The sequence below is a fragment of the Molothrus ater genome, chromosome 3 (genome assembly GCF_012460135.2).
Source record: "Molothrus ater isolate BHLD 08-10-18 breed brown headed cowbird chromosome 3, BPBGC_Mater_1.1, whole genome shotgun sequence".
Taxonomy (NCBI): Eukaryota; Metazoa; Chordata; class Aves; order Passeriformes; family Icteridae; genus Molothrus; species Molothrus ater.
Genome location: NC_050480.2, coordinates 5,323,501 through 5,343,222, shown reverse-complemented (window position 1 = coordinate 5,343,222; position 19,722 = coordinate 5,323,501). Strand labels below are relative to the sequence as shown.

Here is a 19,722-nt window from a genome sequence, read left to right as displayed (position 1 = left end):
TGCTGTAGGTTTTAAGGCCATCACACATTTTTTCACTTATTCTCTTAAACCACAGCTCTGTGCTGCTTCATCTTTGCCCCAGGAACCCTGCCACTCCCCAGGCAGTGGCTCCATTTCCTGAAGGGCTGTAAATTCTTCCTTACTTTGAGATTGGAAATACATTTTGCTGCTGATTTTGTGTGTCTGTTCCTACCAAATTCTGTCTCCCATTGCTCTGCTGAAGAGATTTGGATAAATTGGGTAAGGCTAGTCTGAGAAGGCACAAAGCAGGAGATGTTAAGCTTGCCTCCCATTAAGTCCTGCAGCCCTCAGGAATGACACAGTTGCTGATTTGCATCTACTCCTGAGGTGTCCAGACTTTAGGACACCTGTTGAGCAGCAAGTGTGGCAGAGGTGCCACATCTTGTCTCAGAATTGCATCAGCCACACATCTGCTCTGCTGGGGTTCAGGGCACAGACCTGACAGAGCTCCTGCCCTACTCATTAGATCAAACACTTTGTACAGCTGTGCCAGAGCAAAAGGAAATCTCTAATTTTTGTATTCTGGATCAGCAACCAGTGCTGAAGTGCCAACTGGCAGGAGATCCAAAGATCCAAACTCTTAATTCCCTCAGTGTTAAAAGAGATTAGATTATTATTCTGGTTTGCACATCTGTCAGTCACTGCAGTCATGTTACACGAAAAACAGTCGGTTACAACAGAATCCTGAATATCTTATAAAGTGCTGCTGGCCTTCACGATGCATGTCATTATTGGTGGAGTAGAAAGCTATAGGTAATGAAATAATTCTTAATTATTTCTTCATAAATAAACAATTTATAAACTTGTTTGCTTTCTCACCATCTGGGAGCATTCTGTTCTCCATCTGCTTCATGTAATTATCAATGTAAGGGAAGAATAGGTGATATAATTAACAAGAATAACTGATCCACAATGAAGAACAAAAATGGCACACATCTGTTGAATTATTTCCTTGTTTTTGCCCTTTTATTATTTTTCATGCTATTGGGTTTATTATGTTTTTATTTCATGGCTGCATTCAAGCTGTCAGGCTCTATTGCACAGTTTAGAATTGTTTTTTCTGCTCCAGCTCATAAAAAGACAGAACAGTTGCTGAAGCCCATGAAGTGTTGTATAAATTTAGTTAGTTCAGTGTGAGGTTCAAATAGAAAATGGAGGCCAAGGCACTGCAAAGTCAACAGTTTCCAGTGCAAGTGTGGTGGTATTTCTGTGTGTTTGTTTGATTCCATGATGATGGTTATGGTAAAGGCTATGAGTAAATGGCCTGAGAGCAGTTTAAAATAAATAAAACAACAACATGAAAGGAAAATACAACCTTGCTTTTATATTCATCCTAGAACTAGTTCCATTGCAGTGTATGTTCACAACTACATACTGAAATGAGTTTGAATGTAGGAGCCATCCTGGATGATTCTCTATTCTCTGAGGTTTTTATGTCCATTATAAAATTGCAGGACTTTAAAAGAGTATATGTTTACCATGTTTTGTAAAAAAAAAAAAAAAAAGGAGAAATTAGCTATCAGATAAAACCAGAAAAAAATCCGAAACATTTTTGAACTTGACAAATTTTCTCTTGTGGGGAAGCTTGTTTAAAAAAACAAAAATGAAATTGATCTAAAGGAGCGTTTCTATAGAAAACTCATCCCTAGATGCTGGTGTCCCCTCCAACAAACTCCTGGGGCTCTACTTTACTTACTCTCTGTGGCTTCTACTTTCTGGTCTTTAGACCTGTTCATTACCAACTGTCTGAACCTTTCATTAGTGCCCAGACTGAGCACAAGCCTTTACCTTGACCTGTGCAGGCAGAGGAACAGAAAGGACTCCGAATTGATAATTTGACTGTTAACAACTCCTTGCTGTCCAGCCAGACCACAGTGTACAGCCTGAAAATTTTAGCTCAGTTGTAATTCAAAGGACTTAAAATCAAAATTTAAAGCATGGGGGAGAGGCTGTTCACAGAGGTTGCCACAGAACAATCTGTTCTGAGCAAACAAAGCTCTTTGCTTCTAACTGCAGCTGAGAGTGCAAACTGCATGGTTTGTCACCTTATGTATCCACAGAAAAATGTCAAGAAGGTGGAGAGGGAGAGGCTTCTGGAACAGCAATGCCTGGAGTAACTCAGGGGAAGCAGTCACTGCTATTTTACCCTCTGTCTGCCTTGGAGCTAAGTGTGTACTGGCTTGGTAGCATACCTGTAGCAAATAAAGGTTCATTCTGGCAGTTTCAGTTCTATTTATGTGCAGTTGAAGCACTGGAATGTACTGAATATGGCTAAAATATGGTAGGTTTTTCAGGGTTTGGGGTTTGTTTTCATCATTAGGCCTCTACTAAGATAAAGAGCAAATATAGCAGAGAGCTTAGGGAGGATGGGCAAGAGAATTCCCTGCATTTTAAATATCAAGGCTCATGTATTAAAGTTAAAATGGCAGAGTTCCTTCATGTTACAATTTGTGTGTGGATGCTGGGATTACAAACAAAGGCTTGCTGTGGATAGTTTTCACTTAACCAGGGAAGTAGTATGAATTTTTAAAGCAGTAACTGTTGCTTAAGATGTTCTTGTGCTTGAGTAATGAATTTTTAATGCTTTTGTAGTATGTGCATGGATGAAAATCCATTATTTATTGTTCTTCCCCTTGACTGGTGAAGGTGATGGTTTTATGGCACCAGTAGGCACACAAACAGGCGTTCTGAAGTGAGGCTGATAACAAATTTCCTCACTGTAAATGTCAGTGGGGTTTGTGCGATGCTGCCATTACATTTTGTTTGGAAGGCTGAGTGTCACACCGTTGTGGGAGGCACCAGATGGCATTATTAACAGGAATGTTTACCACTTATGTGCATGTGTGAAATTAAAAGTAAGATGACCTATCTTTGTTTTGAAAGCCTGGTGTCAGTGCTGTACAGGTGTTAATGACATTTGCAGTAAACTGAAATAGGCACTTCTGCTTACAAACAGGTCAGACTTGGCTTAAAGCTTTTTCAAAGCTGTTTGTTAGATTGGTAATTCCAGTTTATAAGGAGGAAACAACTATTTTTGCCATGGAAGTCTGCTTTCACTAAAACATGATTTGCTGACCCTACTAATCAATCTCCCCTCATATCCTGGACTATTATTTGTTACCTCACGTCCATTATTTTCAGTATGAAATGTTATAATTTTTATTCTGTTTTTTTCAAGCTTTTCACTTTATACCTCTCTTATGTTTTTCAGTGAGTTCAGTATATTTAAATTGCTTCCTCTGCTGCCCTGAGTCTGTACATGAGGTGTCTGTGCCTTCTCTTGCTCTGGCTCTGTTCTGTCGCTGCTGTGGGTGTGTGTGGGCAGCTGCCTGTGCAGGCTGGCTCAGTGTGACCAGAGACCAGTGCAAGCTGCCCCTTGTCTGCTGCTCCTGTGCTCAGGCCAGGGGTCCCTGTAGGGCTTCTTTCTCCAGGGACTGTCAGGCTTGCTTCTCTCTCAGAGGGACGTGGAGCTAATGGGGTCAGTCCTTGGCCAAAGCCCCAAGTTTGTATTTGCCACTCTCTTTCCTCCTGCCTTGAAGAATAAGCCATAGACAGATGACCTGGGAAGCAATGGCTGCTGTCAAGAGGACTAGAGCCATGTGCTTTACCCCCTTGCCATCTTGAATGCTTTGATTGAATTCCTGTGCCTTCCTGTCCTTCCCTTTCTTCCCAGAAAAACAGGGGAGAACTGAGCTCTCTGAAAGTGGCACCATTCTGAGTTCATTTCTTTGGCCTTTGAAGCAGAGCAGCAAGCAATAGTCAGGTCCTTACAGGAGTGTGAACTGCCCAGCCCTCTCTGGGCTGGGGATCCAAATGTCAGTGCTCAAAGGGAAAAAGAGCATCTTTTTACCATGGTAACAGTGGTTCTATGAGGAAATTAAAGAGATGTGTCCATGCTCTGCTCTCTTCTGCTGCTGGTTGGAGTCAAGCAGGAAATCCCTGGTTTTGTATGGAGCCATAGGGACTGGCATATGATTGGTTATGAGTATAGAGGTGGCTTTTTCCAGAAGCTGAAGATCAGCATTTACCCATGTAGGCATAATAATGGTGTAATAATACTGACTTCATCCAAAAAGGCTTTGGGGATCCGTAGATGAAAATATTCTGTAGAGGTGAGCTGTTATCTGTCCAAGCCACAGTTCCTAAAGATGGGTTCTTTGACGAAGACAAAACAATTAAGGCTGCACTCTTCATCTCTGTTTCTTTTACTGCTGTTTCTGGTGTTTGTATAAGTCTGTGAATGCTTGGAAACAGTTTTTGAAAACGTGTTTACAGAGATTTCTAATGAGGCTTTTTGGAATGTAGCTAGTATTTAGAAAACAATTCCTAATGCAGGCTGGAAAAGCTTGCATTTTCCAATCTGTTTTGTTCATATCGCCTTGGTAAACATTGATGTTTCTTTTTTTAACTTGTGGTTCAAATGGAGCTTGAAATTAAAATAGCTGTTTGCTCACCTTCTTGTTTGCCTGTCGCTGTTGCTGAGCTCAGCACTACTCTGCTAACAGCTTTGTTAATTGCTTTCACTGCTTCTGATGGTTTTTGCAGTAACAGCTCATATCATGTGGATCCTCCAGAGCAGTAACTATCACTGGGATTTCTCAGTAACAAATGTTGAAATAAAACAAAAGCACTGCAGGCAGATGTAGAATCCCACAAGCCAGGGCTGGGAAGGCCCCTCCAAGCCGTAGTGATGGATCAGTGAAGATGCCAAGAACACAACAGACGAGGCTGCCCCGTGTTTGCCATGCAGTGCCCCGAGCAGCCCTTCTGATTGTGAACCACTGCTAGGTACTTGAACTGCAGCCAACACTTCAGTGCGTTTAGCTGGGCAAAGCCCAAATCCTCAGGGTCTAATAAAGTCAAGCCTAAGTTTAATGGTCAGAGTTGATGGCCTTAGAGGTCTTTTCCAAATGAAAGGATTCTGTGATGCTGCAAATTCTGCCACATTATGGAGCCCCAGAGTGGACTGCAGCAGCTCTGACACACCACTGAGTGTTACTGGGATAGACTTTCCAGTGCCCAGTTCAGAACACAGTGCTGTTTTCTTCCTGTCAGGGCTGAAATACTTTGTCCAAATTTTTGGTTTTGTATTTTTGGGTGTTCAATTTCCATGGTTTTGTTTGTTAGAATGAAGCTAATGTAAACCCTGACTTATTGTAGAACAATTATTATAAATATATGTTGAAAACCTACAGCTATCCCAAGGTCCAATGTTTAAAAACAGAACTAAAAGGAGCCTCAAAATATTCTGGATGTGAGTTTGTACCATCAACATCTAATATAAAGTCGTGAGTAATGTACCATGAATCCATTCCCAAGGCATGTGCAAAGCAAACAGGAAAGCTGGACATGAAGCTGTATGTGTTTGGAAAGTGCAAAGGAAACAATGTGTTTGCTGAAACCTAATCAATATTTCATGACTCTTTTTCCGTTGGTTGCTTGGGGTAGAAGGATGTGTGGGCTCTGGATGCCATAGATGAGTCCTGCTCTGGCCCATGTTGTGTTGTGAGATTTTAAGTGAAAGCCATGGTTCCATGCAGGGGCTGTGTTGTCACTGTCTGGGGGCTGCATCACTGTTTTAACAAGGTCCAGTGTGAAGGCTCAGAGTGATGGCCCTGGCTGTCTATGTGCAGGAATAGCCCCATGGGCTGATGCCAAGGGCCAGCACTGCCCATGGCCACCCCTGCCAGCTCCTTTGCATCCAGACAGGAACAGCATGGGAGGTAAGGGTGCCAGTACCCCAAATAATCATCTGAAAACCAAAGAAAATCCTCCTTTCTACATACGCCTTTTCTACCAATGGCAATTAATGCTTTTTGCCTTGCATTAGTTAATGATTGCTGGTTTATTTAATAGATTGGATACTAAACAAACATGTTAGTTTGCTATTGACCTGTCAATTATGATGTCTGATTACCCCTCTGGGGAGCACAGGTAGCTGTTTGTCCTGACATTTTGTTAAAATAGGTGGTATTATGGGACCAGTCCATCTAATTCCTTACTCCCTGGGGCTGTTTAGTGTGCTTAGCTGCAGAAAGGTGATTTCTGGAGCATGACAGCTGTTGGTGCTGGGGCTGTTGTGTGGGGAACAAACCAGGTTATATTCTGCTCATAGGCTGCCTTTGTGTCACTGATACAGGGGCTGTTTTGTAAATTGGACAACTCTTTGCAGGGAAATTGTATTCCTGCTTTCATTGCTGCAGTGCATTAAAATAAACCACCAGCACAGCAGTAGGAGATGTTTGAACTTGGCATTGCCTTGAGGCCTGTTTGGTTTGTGCTGTTTTCTCCTGGCATTCTTGCCTATTTTCATTGATTTGGTACATTACAAGTAGTTTATTTTCATGTTTTTTTACCATTTTATTAATTTATTAAGAGCTCCATTGCAACACAAATATCACTTAATCACTTTTCCTCCAGAAGGAGGAAAACTCTTGCTTTTCTAGAAAGTTGCAAGTCTGTGTGTGCAGCAAAACCCAGCCTGTCAGAATTGCTGTCTGCCAATCCCAGGAATGTGAATACTGAGGTGAGGGCACAGAGTCCTCCATGGCTGATTGTGGGACTGGGAGGGCTCCACACATGTCAGCAGAGCAAGAACTCCTGTAGCTGGGGCATAACCATTTAGCATAAGAAATGCAGTCTGAGTTTGATTTTAAGTAGTGGGGGATGTCTGTAATACTTGGCACTCGTTCTTCTCATTTCCTAAAATCTTTTCTAAAGATGTACACTTCCAGGGAAATACAAAGGGCTTTTTCAGCTTCTGAAATGTGGAAATGTTACGATGTAGTCTGTATTATTTAATTTATGATTAAAACCCTTTTTGCTGGCAGAGCCTTGTGTAAGAAGTGTTCAACCATTTCAAGAGCACTGGCTTTAAATGGGATGATGGAGGTTCTCTGTAGGGACTTGCCTGTGTCCTGTGCAAACCTGGTTTGGAGTAGCATAGTGGTTCTGTTCCTCAGCAAGGCATTCTTCACTGAGGGCCTGTGCTGGCTGCCACCCAGCTGACCACCATTAAGCAGCCACCCTGGGCTGGCATACTTTTTGAGATATCTTCTGGAATTTTCCCAGGGCAGTCCAGTCCCTGAGATGAATCTGGCTCACCACTGGATGTCATCGTTGCACTGTGGTGAACTGCACCTCAAAGAACATTTATCTGGCAGTAAAAAATAATGTTGCCTGACCAAAGGTGACATTTAATTTTGCCACATTCTGAATGACTTGCTGTGCAGTCATGCCATTGGGCAGGGAATTGATCCATAATGCTTCCTTAGGGGAACACGACAGCACTCTCGGGAGTTACACAGTGTAGTGGGGCTGTGCTGAAACCTCAGCTGTGGAGCTCCACCAGTGCAAAGACATTGCATTAAAGAGCTCTTGGGGATCTCAACGTGCTATGTACTTATTGAGAAGGCCCATATAATTACCACAGCTTTTAAAGAAAGCACTCTTCATCTGGTGAGTTACTCTGTCAGCTGATATATAGAGAATGTATTTCTACTGTACTACCATGGGAGGAATTTAGAGGACTTAATTTTACTGGTGCTGTCTCCTATCTATAGTAGAGGAAAACCTGTTAGAAGCCTTAGATTGCTTCCTTCTTGAGTGCCACAGCAGGAATTTATAGAAGTGTCTGACAAATAACAAAAGTGGCTCCATTTTGTATTGGTCTTCCAGTACATTTATGAACCTGCAGTTATCCATTCTGTGAAATGGGAATATAGGCAACCCAGAGCAGTAGGAAAAGTGCTAAGTGTGTTGTACTGTGAGATGGAAAGTATTTCCTTGTCTTTCATCAGAAATTTGAAACCTAAATATAGTCAAGGTGAAAAAAAGCCACCAACCTGTCAAATGCAGTAATATCTCTTGTCTCTTAGCTGCATATTTGCTTTGAGAATCCCTATTAGGTAGTGAGACCTAGAGACACATGGAAAAAACCCTCATGGAGTTTATTCCCCTAGTCAGAATGTGCATGAAGTGATGTGGAAGCTGAAATTAGTAACTACCAACGTGGCAGTAAGATTTGTGACTGGAGAACTGGTCCCAGTGGCATTGAGCTCCTCTTTTACTTGTGTGGCAACCTGGCTTTCCAGGTAGGTGCTCTGTGCTTAAGAAAAGAGAGGATAATTTTGGAAAGGGAGTTTTCAATTAAACACACAACCACTCAAAATGTAAGTTCCTAATTAATTTACTAGTAAAACCATTTCCATAAATAAACCAGCAAGAGTAAAAACTGCTCTAGGAGGTATAAAAATGGCCTTAGCAGTACCTAAATACCAGTTCTTGAGGTGTTTGATAAATGGCAGTGAGTGATAGAAGAGGCAGTGTTTTGTCCTCTCCTGCAAGGATTACAGGGCATCTTACTCAGGAGAAACCAGACCATTCAGCTCTTGTAATTTTCTGTGACCTATTAAACATGCACATATTCCTCATATTTTAGTACTACTTATCTGGTGCTGTGCACAGAAAAATGGTGTTAGTCATGTCAGTGAGCCATAAGAAGTTTTGTGTGAATGCAAGGCAATGCATCACTGAGAGTTTAATGATTCCTAGCAGGCTTTGACTGTTTTTTTAAATGCATTTCTATGTCTTATGTATTTTTTTAACAGCTGAAATATTCTTTGAACCTCATAAATCGAAAGCTGGTGCTGGAACCAAAAGTGTGTATCAACACTAGAATTGTGGTGGTTGGTGCATCTGACGTTGGAATCTCTTTTCTGGAAACACTGGTTTTTTGGTAAGTTTTAATTTTATTTCCTTTGCTGAAAAGGATGTTCCCTTCTGTATCAAGGGGGTTGTTTCTTGCATTTAAAGCATTCCTTGAGTCTCTCTCAATGTACTGGGTGTTAAATGTCTGAGCATGTGTGGATGGAGAGATGGGTGCTGGCATCCTGGATGCCTTGGGACTCACAGGATTCCAGTGTGGATGGAGAGATGGGTGCTGGCATCCTGGATGCCTTGGGACTCACAGGATTCCAGTGTGGATGGAGAGATGGGTGCTGGCATCCTGGATGCCTTGGGACTCACAGGATTCCAGTGTGGATGGAGAGATGGGTGCTGGCATCCTGGATGCCTTGGGACTCACAGGATTCCAGTGTGGATGGAGAGATGGGTGCTGGCATCCTGGATGCCTTGGGACTCACAGGATTCCAGTGTGGATGGAGAGATGGGTGCTGGCATCCTGGGTGCCTTGGGACTCACAGGATTCCAGTGTGGATGGAGAGATGGGTGCTGGCATCCTGGATGCCTTGGGACTCACAGGATTCCAGTGTGGATGGAGAGATGGGTGCTGGCATCCTGGGTGCCTTGGGACTCACAGGATTCCAGTGTGGATGGAGAGATGGGTGCTGGCATCCTGGATGCCTTGGACTCACAGGATTCCAGTGTGGATGGAGAGATGGGTGCTGGCATCCTGGGTGCCTTGGGACTCACAGGATTCCAGTGTGGATGGAGAGATGGGTGCTGGCATCCTGGATGCCTTGGGACTCACAGGATTCCAGTGTGGATGGAGAGATGGGTGCTGGCATCCTGGGTGCCTTGGGACTCACAGGATTCCAAGCAACTCTTGGTTGCACCTTAAGGTGAAGGCATGTTGAAAATGTGTGTTGAGAACACCTAAAGTTGCTTTGGCCATTGTTCTTAAACTGCAGTCTTGTGAGGGGAGGTGGAGTCAATGGCCCCAAGCAGTATTGTCCTTTAAAGCCAGTTGTTCCTGGTGGGATCCCAAACCTGTCTGGATCCCCCTTTCCCTAAGTTAAGGCAGGGAAACCTGTGGATGAGTTCTGCTGTTTACAGCCTTCCTAACACGAGGACAGGGTGCTCTCTCTGCTGTCTCACTGTGGGACTCCCCAGGGGCTTACTGGGCAGTCAGACTGTGAGAATGCAGTTCCTTTGATGCAGAGTTTAATCACACATACTAGAAAGACTTGCAGAAATGAATATAAAATTCAAAATCCAAACATGATTCTTACAAGATGCAGCAAGAACTGAGAGAGTTGTCTGGTGCTTTTGTGGGGGACAGAGAATGGAAAATTCTGCCTTTTTTTCTTTTTTCAGTTAAGCCAAGAGTTTGTATTTCTACAACAACCATTGATAACATCACAAATGATATTTTCAATACATCAAGAGAGGAATAAGTTAAGTGGTTTATAGATGTTGTATTGCTGGAGCAGTGTAGAAGAAAATTTCTGCTTCTTGCCCTTCTCTTAGTTCTTGACTTCCTGTAAAGCATCTCATCTTAGAGTAAATAGTTTCCCCTCATCCTCTTGCTTTCAGCACCTTTTAGGCTTTGAGTTCCACCCCAAATTCAGTTAAACCTGACCTTTAGAGCTGAGTCTGTTCATAGTGAACAGGCCTTTGCAGGTGTTGCCCTCAGAGCTCCCTCGGCTGAGCCTTTGCAGCCAGGGCTTGAATTTGAACCCAACTCTGGCAGAGTTGTTGCAGGACACACCCTCCTTGAGCTTGTCTTGGCTTGTCAGACATGGGGTGCTGCTCAGAGAACCTCAGAACCAGCACTTAGTGCAGTGTCACAAAATTTATATTAATAGAGGGATAAATTTGCAAAAGATTAGGTTTTAATTTTCACATCAGCAGCAAATAGCCTCCTGATCAGTGTGAAGGCCTTTAAAACAATTTAGTTTAATTTACTCATAATTTTCTAATATTCCCGTGCAAAGGTTACTTGCACTAAAAATAGCTGGACTGAATCAATTTGTGAGCCCTAATCCTTAAAAAGAGGAAGTCGTTTTCTCATCATTATTCTTCATACTTAATTATTTTTCATTACCAGTCACCATGGAAACACATAAATATAATTCACTTACTGATGTGGCAATTATTGGAACTCGATCTTGCGAGTGTTTTCAACTTCTTTGAGACTGAAGAGATCCATTTTTCATTAAGCAGAGAAATGACCCTGAGAATGAGCTCTGCTGCCCCATGGCAGGACACTTCTTGTTGTGCCATGGGCAGCACATGCCTGGGGTGCAGTGCCACAGGGCAGTCATGGCACCACTGCTCACCCACCCAAACTCCAAAGGAGCTTTAGACTTTCCCATGCTGCTCAGGCAGCATGTGCAGGTATGTTTTCAGCTGTAGAGCTTCTTTTCTTGAGGATGCACAGTGATTTTTTGTTTTTTGCTGGAGGGCCGGGTGCCTGATGGAGGCAGCAGCACTGCAGTAGCAGGGACAGACCCGTTGCCTGGCCAGCTCTTGGTGTGACAGCAGCTCCGGGGGTGCAGATGCGACAGTGGGTGGGTTCTCATTTGGTTGTTTTGGTTTTTTTTTTTCTTCACTCCTTTGCTAGCTTCAAAGGGATGGGCAGGGCAGTAGGGTTAGACCAGAAGGACATAGGGTTACAAACCCCACTGTTTCCACTTAGTGCCAATGCCTGGTTCCTGGAGCAAAATGCAGGGATGCAAGTTTGGCTTAGGGATTGTGGAGCTTGCTCCCAGCAGTGTCTTGTCACTGGTTCCAGTGTTGGGAACCCATTGGCTTTTATCCACCTCTTAGCATACAGCTGTGGAAATTACTATTGTCTTCGATTATAGGGAAAACCATTTTTAATCCATGGTCTTGAAAACGTCCTTAATCCAAAACCTGATGTAAACAATGACTTCTCTGAGGATATTGGAATGTACAGAACATGCTACATCAGATAGCTATAAATGAATGGTGCCTAAAATCACAATATTTAATATGAAATTGTTGTGAAATTTATTTCCTTCTTCCTATGGGCGCATGAAAATAATTATTGCATTTAAGAACAGATGGATTAAAGTACATTATTATCAAAAGCTTGGATTTTTTTTCTCAAAGTCGAATTGGAATCCAGCACAGTAAGCCTGGATTTTTTACTGCAGGACAGTGTCTCCTGCTGGGAGCTTGGTGTACCCAGGATCAGCTCTGAGGTGGCAGGGTTTGAGCAGGGTTCCTGTCAGAGCCCGTTATCTGGCAGCACTGGGGCACACAATATCCCACACATCTGGCCTGTTTGGCTGTAGTTAGCATAATGCTTGATCGTTAATTAGGCTTTTTATCTTTGCATTTGTCTGGGAACATCTGAAGCCTTCCATGTTGCCTGTCACTAATTAGTTGACTAATTAAATAGTTAGTGCTTACTTGCTGATCACAGAGCTAACATGCAATGAATGGGTTAGTGATGCCCACTGTTTTGTCCTATCTGTCTTTGCCACATGAGCTGACACACATGTGCTTCCCTCTGCCTTCCCTTCAGAGCAAGGCGAGCCCAGGCCATGTGCTCAGTGTCACCAGGCTGCATCCCTCAGTCATTGTTTGCCTTCCATCACTTCTGGTGAGCAGAGCTCAAGTTGTGACAGAGATAAATCAGATGGGTCAGAGCTGGCCTTGTCACGCAGTCGGCATCACAATGAACGCTGGCAGTGACTGATACAAGCCATAAACAGGGCAGAGGATGTGGGTCAGGAGCAGCCTTCCTAACAGCCTCTGCCAGAAAATGAGGCTCAATTAGCATCAATATGGGCTTATTTTATAGTTACAATCTTGCTTTTGAGACTGTCTGCAGTTTTAAATAAGATTTTTTCAACTTGAAATACTTGCCATTGGAACATATGCAAACACATCTCTTAGCCCAAACTGTTCTTTCACATTTGAAATTTGTAAGTATTTGTAGATTTTTTTTCTTGTTACTATTTATATTTGAATATTCCTTACTTCTTGGTCAGTATTAAAGCTGATCTTGGAAATAGTAGTTTTCTTATAAAAAGCCTGCTCAGAATTGGAATGAGTCACAAGGGTTTTTGTAGAATGCTGGGCTGCATCCGTCATCTCCTCCTGGTGACTCAGCAGGACATCCACAGCTCTGAGCCTGGTAACCTGGTGCCTCTGATTGATGCAGTTCAGAGCAAATACAGCTGCATTCCAAGTGCAAGCACTGCACCCAGGTTCTCCAGCTCTCTGCTAAAGCTATGGAGGTGTCACCACTTTCTCTTCTGTTCATTGGTTTGAAGTTTGTTCCCAGAGCTGTGGAGAAGGTGCAGGGCTGAGCCCTCCAGAGCAGTCTCCAGGCTGCCTTGGAAGCACAGCAGACTGGGCAGGCTGCTGCAGTGGAGAAAAAGATGACTTGTCTGGCTAAGCTGTGATTCTTCCCAGTAGTGATTAGCATGGATTTGATTCCTCTGTGTGTGTGTGTGTGTGTACTGTGAGGGCCAGAGTGAGGGTGCTGTGATGGGGAGGTCAGTAATTGAAAGATAGAGGTTTGGGATCAGGAGTTTTGGCCCAGCTGATTCCTCTACCAGCTGTGTCCCTGTCCTTCCCGGGCTGCCAGCCTTATGTCATGAGGACCTGGCACTGCAGGGATGCCTCAGAACATGCAACTTAGATGAGTTTTGTCTTCTCCTGCTGGCAGGAGGAGCACATGTGGTTAAACCTCGACTTTTTCCAGGTTTAAGAGCTGTCTGCCTGGTGGCATCTGGGAACATTTCAAGGGTGCCTACTCTGAAGGCAGCATTGCCAGATTTGCATCATGGGGTCAGAATACTTATCTTCTCTGCAATAGTTTGGAAAATTGGAATCTAGTATACAGCCATAAAAACCCTATCACCTTAGCTTTAAACATAGGTAATTGGCCAATAATATTGAACATGTCCTATTAGCAAGCTGGAATCTGCAACTGTGTGTAACTCACTGAAGCACTGGCACAGCAGTGGGCAAAGTGTTGAAGTTTCTACCACACTTTAGTTTTACTGCCCAATTTATGGTACCTTTGCTTGTGGGAAATGGTGTTGATGTCCCTCAGATGTGGTTTGGAATCTGCAAGGTGATTAAACAGCAAGAGACTGTAGCTACCAAGGCCATCATCAGATATCCCTCATTTTCTATCTAGAAAAATAATTGCCATTTTTAAAGAAAATGAAATGCTGGAACACTTGTGGAATGGAAATCGTAATTTTAGGAAGGAAGTGCTCTCACTGAAGCAGTGGTTGGATAATGCTATGATTAGGTCAGACTCAAAGCTAACTTAGATTTAGGATGGCAGGGCTGGCCTTTTGAATGCTGTGACTGTGGAAGGATATGGATGGGTCTGATTTAGCTGTGTGTTTTGAGTGGGCAAGGAAAAGAGCTCTTTAGTTTTCCCTGCCCTGTTTCAGAACAATTCATACTGTAGGAACTTTGCCATGTTGGTTTTAGTAACCTAGATTGTGAAAATGCTGCAAATCTTGAGTGGATACTCTAGTTTCTGTAAGCAAAACCTGTTTCTAGGAAGTGAGAGGTGACTGGAAGGGACAAAAACAATGAAGCCACAGGAGGGGGACAAGGTGGATGGAGCTATAAGGTGGATGGGAATTCAAAAGAAGAAACTGTAAAAAGACATGTTTGGTAATGTTCAGCAAGAAATCAAGATTGTAGGCTGATGCAAAGCCACCTAAAAAACTAGGAATTAGTAAAGGAATTGGAAGTCAACAGTCAGAATTGCTGGTATTTTTAATTATATTGTCTAGCAAAGGATCAGCACAGAGGATGAGAGACAAGTAATATAACCACAAAGAAGGAAATCTAGGGCTAATCACTTGAAAGGGGAAGAGTGAGAGGAGTAGACCTAGCAGGAGAATCCAAATTTAACTGGAGAGGAACAGCTTCTAAGACAGGATTGCCCTGGGTTTGGCTGGGATAGAGTTAATTTGCTCTCTAGTAGCCGTGTTTGGATGGAGTATGAGAGTAATGATGATAATCACTCACTGACGTAATTGTTACTAAGTAGTGAACCATCAAGTTCAAAGTTTGGTGAGACACCCAGCTACCAGTGGTGGAGAGAGAAGCATTCCCAAGCATCCCTGAAGGGTGTTAGTCAAAGGGTGAAGGAAATGTTCTTTAGCTCTTTAATGGGTTCTTGCTAAGATGCTGAAAATCGTAACAGTGGTGGCTTTCATGGCCTGGGCTTAGAGGTTGCTCTTCTTTGGATGACAGCATCTGATAAAATTACCAATAAACCTGGCAGGAAGTTTCTGAAAAAAAAACCCAAAAAAACAAAGCACTGTTTCATCAAAATAGAAGTTTTTGAAGGGACCCTGTTGTTTTAATACCAGGAGGAAGCAACTAGGGCATGATGAAAGATTTTGCTGAGAGAGGAAGAGTTGTCATGGGCCAGGTTGTGTGGAAAGCCCCTCCTTGACCCTTGCATTGACAAGTGTTCCAGTGAACACTGTGCTGTTATCCCTTCTTTTGTTGAGCAAATTCATTCACAATTTAAACATTTTTCCTAAGGTCTATCCAAGGGAGAACTGGCTAATATTTGTTTACTGGTAATTGAAGAGGGATACCTTGGAAATGAACATCTGTTGGTCAGCAGTGAATCTGGAATCCTGCTCTAGGGGCTGTAATTGATGCCCTCAGAGCAGGTTCTTGAGAAGAGGTGCTTTTGGTAGGTGTTGATACAAACAACAAACCCTTCTGCTGCTGCAGCGAAGTGTGGCTGTCTGGGGAGGCAGAGGCAGCAGAGGGAAAGGAAAACACTGGGGCTGGCAAAGGAGTTAATGGAGAGACAGCATGGGGACACATTGCTTGTGGAGGGGCTGCAAGCAGGGCTGTGGTACTGAGCAGCACATTTATCCTAGAGGGACAACTTGAGTGAGTGGGGCTTCTTTCTAGTTATTTGTATGGGCAACCTTTGTTAAACTGTGTGAGTTTGGTGTGGGGCTGGGTAATCTGTTAGAATACCTTTTCCTCTTGGAGAAGTGTCTTCTCCAAGTCACATCCTGACTGCTGTGTTCTTGAAATGTTTCCTAAAAAAAAAGTCCTGCTTTGGATAAATTGTTACATTTGTGGGGAAAAGGAGAACTGTCTTTATTTGCCTTGAACAGTGAGAGTAACACCTGGACTCTTATTATCATCTCTGCTTCTGGGCTCCTTCCTCCCTGCAAAAATTTAGTGTTCCAGATTTTTTTTTTTTACCATTTTCAGAATGATCTTGAGCTGCCATTTTTATAAGGGCTCTGCTGCAGTGAAGCTGAGGATCCAATGTCATTAGGACTTTACTTTTGGATAGGTTATAATTTCAGATATTGTTGTTTAAAGATTATGTACACAGGAGAACAGCTCACATAGTTACCAACTTTAGGAGGCAGATAAAGCATTTTCTTCTGTCACTCCTTTATTTTAGTTTTTATTGCTAACTGGGAAAATAATCTTATAAAATGCAAGATTTCAAATAAAATGAGATCTTGGGTTCATGGAGACTGCTTTGCTGCACTTTATTTTTTGTAACAAAAGTGGTTTGACTTGTTGTGATAATGAGGGGTTAAATGAAAGCAAGTAATTAAATTATTTGCTCAGGCAGTTTCCACCATCTAAGCCTCCATCATTATGCCACATACAGAAGGAAAAAAAAACAAAACAGACATCCGGCAAAAAAAAAAAATCCAGCAAAATGAGCAGAGAATACTGTAACAAATTCACAAACACCAGGATATATGTAAAAAGAGTACTAAAACTTTTCTGTGTCCTTTTGATTATGCTCAATAGATTGGTAACCCTGTTTTATTTTGAGGACAAGAGTGTTGAGATTCTTTTTGTAGCTGTCCTCTAGAGCTCTGCACTGAAACCTAACACCTTTTACTTATTTCCCTAGATACTCTAATCCCTCCCTGCTTTACCAGTATCTTTGAGCTGTTCTTCCTCTGTATCCACAGCAACGTGAATCCCTGCTGGAATTATTTGCTTCTAAAATGCAGGTGCACTTGTTTAACGTTGCACTGGTTCAGGCTCTTGAAGACTTTTTCATCAAATGGGAACCTCCACTTTGCCCTGTTTCATGTTGGGCATTGTTATTAGCAGCATCTAAGTCAGTCCCTGTCCTGACACCATTGCCCATGTCCAGGGCCTTGATTGTTCTCCAGTTAAGGAGTCCCAAGCTGTGGTAAATGAGCCATCCTTTTGTTAGCCTAGAAATAATAAAGCACAAAATCCCCCACCTGTCACCCTGTGGTGACTCTGACAGTGCCAGCAGGAGCTGCAGCTCCCCTCTAGTGCTCAGGCTTCTCCTTTAGTGCCTTGTGTGTGTGTGTAAATGTATTTTAAATCCTGGGGTCACGCGTGCCAGCCACGCTTCTGGAGCCAGGCCTTTGGAACACAAGGTAGGACATTTGTTACTTATTTAAAGATTCCGATAATTTGCACAAATACCTCCAGCCTGTGCTTAAACACTGACCAAATTGTGACACTTAGCAGCAGCAGAGGTTTGCCTGTGTGTGGAGATGGGGCCATTGTTTGTGTGGAGCCAGAGGGGCAGCGTGCAGCGCTCGGAGCACAGGCACCAGCCCCAGCAGCTCTGCAGCTCTGCCCCTGAACCACCCTGCCCTTGGGGAGCTGCCAGCCGCCATGCTTTGTGCCTGGCTTTTCCTCAGTGTGAAGGGGAAATCAAAGATTTGACTCGTTTAGTCTCATTTCATCCAAGATGCTAATCAACGTTTTGATGCCTACGAGATGAATGAGTGGGAAACATGAATTAATATGGGGATGCCATGGGAGTGCTGAGGTAGAAGTAAATCATAAGGTGGTAAATTGTACTGACTGAAAGGCCTGATTGAAGCCTCCCACTCATGGGAAAGAAGGGAACAAATACCGTATGACTGGGGAAATCCTGGATGCCTGCGTGGGGACTCAATAGAGGTAGAGCATCTGCAGAGGAAAATGGTATGTGACCAGATCAATAAAGTGCATCATCGTGCAGTCATGCAAAAGAGGCATATTAATAGTGCCTAAAACTTTGATTATGCCATGTTTCTGGTGCTGGCTCACAAAGTTTCCATCCTAAATATTAAGAGTATTTAAATGTAATGTTACTGTAGCCCCTGGATTTGAGCACCCGTTGGTAAGAGACCATGCAGCATGTACAGATGACTTCAGCTCCACACTGAAATGAAATCTTCTTGCTCTGAGGTTGGGAGGATGTGTAGGGTGTTTATGTAATTGATCCCCTGTAAATAAATGCCAAGGAGCTGTGCTCTGTTGGTGTGTGAAGTTCCTGTAGTTGTTCACACCCCACGAGCGACGTTCCCGGTGTGCAGATGGCATCACTTTAACACTCTGCTTTCAGCCTTGTGGATCAGGCTCACTCTCATTTACATGAAGACCATTTTGTATCACTCAGGCAGCATAAGGTGGCCATAAATGAAAAGCAAATTCTATTTACATCCACCTTTGCAGAGTGACCTTAATTTAAATGAGAATCAGGCCCATAATCTGTATAAATATATGCACTCTGTTACATTAAGGTTATTTATTACTTTGTGTTTGGCCTGAGTATGCATGGAGATTTACCACAGATAATCCATAATCCAGAATTAAACTATTAATATGCATTTTGAGAGGGGCAGCCATAACCTTGAAATTCCTTGGTTTAAGTATGACCTTTAACTATGTTTGAATATATTTTTTAAATGTATGAATAACAAATTAACATTGGTTGATAAAAAACATTCTGATTCCTTTGTACCATTTGCATCAATCCATCCTTAACTTACAGAAAGCCTTGAAGATTAGAAGGCTTAATCACTCATCATATTTACTTGTTTTCAAATGTCAGATCACATTTAGTTCAACATACTGTCAGTCTTGTCCCCCTCCTCGCCCCGGCAGTGCTGAAACTGTGGTGGAAATTGTTCTTCTCTTTGTATCCAGAGACACCTGCATCTGGGCAGAGTGAAACACTTTGACCCTGTGTAAAGGAATTGCTTTCTGTATCCTCCTGAACATGGAATTCTGAGCTATACTGTTCCTTGGATGTGCCCTCTGAATTTCTTCCAACTGAGGCCATTTCTTTTTCTTTCCACAGGCCACGTCTGAAGTTCAACAACCTGACCTTGATTTCCATTCACGGCCTTCCAGGAAAAGACCTACAGAGCTCCAAGTATAGAAGATTTTTAATTAACAGGTTTGACTTCATGTCTAAACACTTCCATAGCTCCTGCAGAAAACATAACACTCTGTAATTCTTGTGAACTTGTCCTAAATTTTAGATACATCTGTAGAGAGCCCCAAAATACTCTAGTCTGTCTATCCAGCATGCACTCACCTACAAGAGGAGTTGGATAGAATTATGAATAGGGAAATAGTGCCAAAGCAGTAACTTCAGAACAGGAATCCACTGTGTTATACCTGGGCAGTGGGCCCAGCTTTCTGAGGCTTTTTAGATTGTTTAAATCTCCAGGCTGAAGACAAATGACACAAGATGTTTGCTTACTTTGTAAATATTCTTTGGTTTTTAGCTTCCATGAGTTTTGTTCTAAGTAATGCTGAACCAAAGAATGTACAAGAATTAATGTTGGTAATGTGACAGGGACTGACTTTGGGCAGTGTGTGGTGGGATGCAGAGCCCACCAATGCTGGTGGGGATTTCACTGTATATGAGGGGAATTGTTGCTGTTGATCAGTTTGGCAGAACTGTTCTGCATCAGTTCTGCTGCTTGTGGGCTGTGAGTGCCAGTCCCTGGGCTGTGGCAGTCTGTCCCCATTCTCAGCTGTCCCAGACCAAGGCTGTGTACAGCAGAAGGGAAATGGTGGAAGAGCCTTGTCTAGGGACTGTCAAACACTTTTCAGGCTTCCTTGTTTGCCAATAAATATAATAGCTTCCATTTAGTCAGATAATATCTTACATCTTTAAAATTCACAGTACATAGTTCTCATTTAAATACAGTATTTTTGGGTTTTGTTTTGGATAAATCA

General features: G+C 42.8%; 1 protein-coding gene across 1 annotated transcript in view; it reads left to right on the top strand.

Moving 5' to 3' along the window:
* CFAP61 (cilia and flagella associated protein 61) overlaps positions 1–19,722 on the top strand; it is a 90,048-nt gene that overhangs the window by 32,890 nt on the left and 37,436 nt on the right. Inside the window, exons 18-19 of the mRNA XM_036380220.1 lie at positions 8,631–8,758; positions 18,833–18,931. Of these exons, the coding sequence (XP_036236113.1) occupies positions 8,631–8,758; positions 18,833–18,931 (227 nt within the window). The remainder of the gene's footprint in view (positions 1–8,630; positions 8,759–18,832; positions 18,932–19,722) is intronic.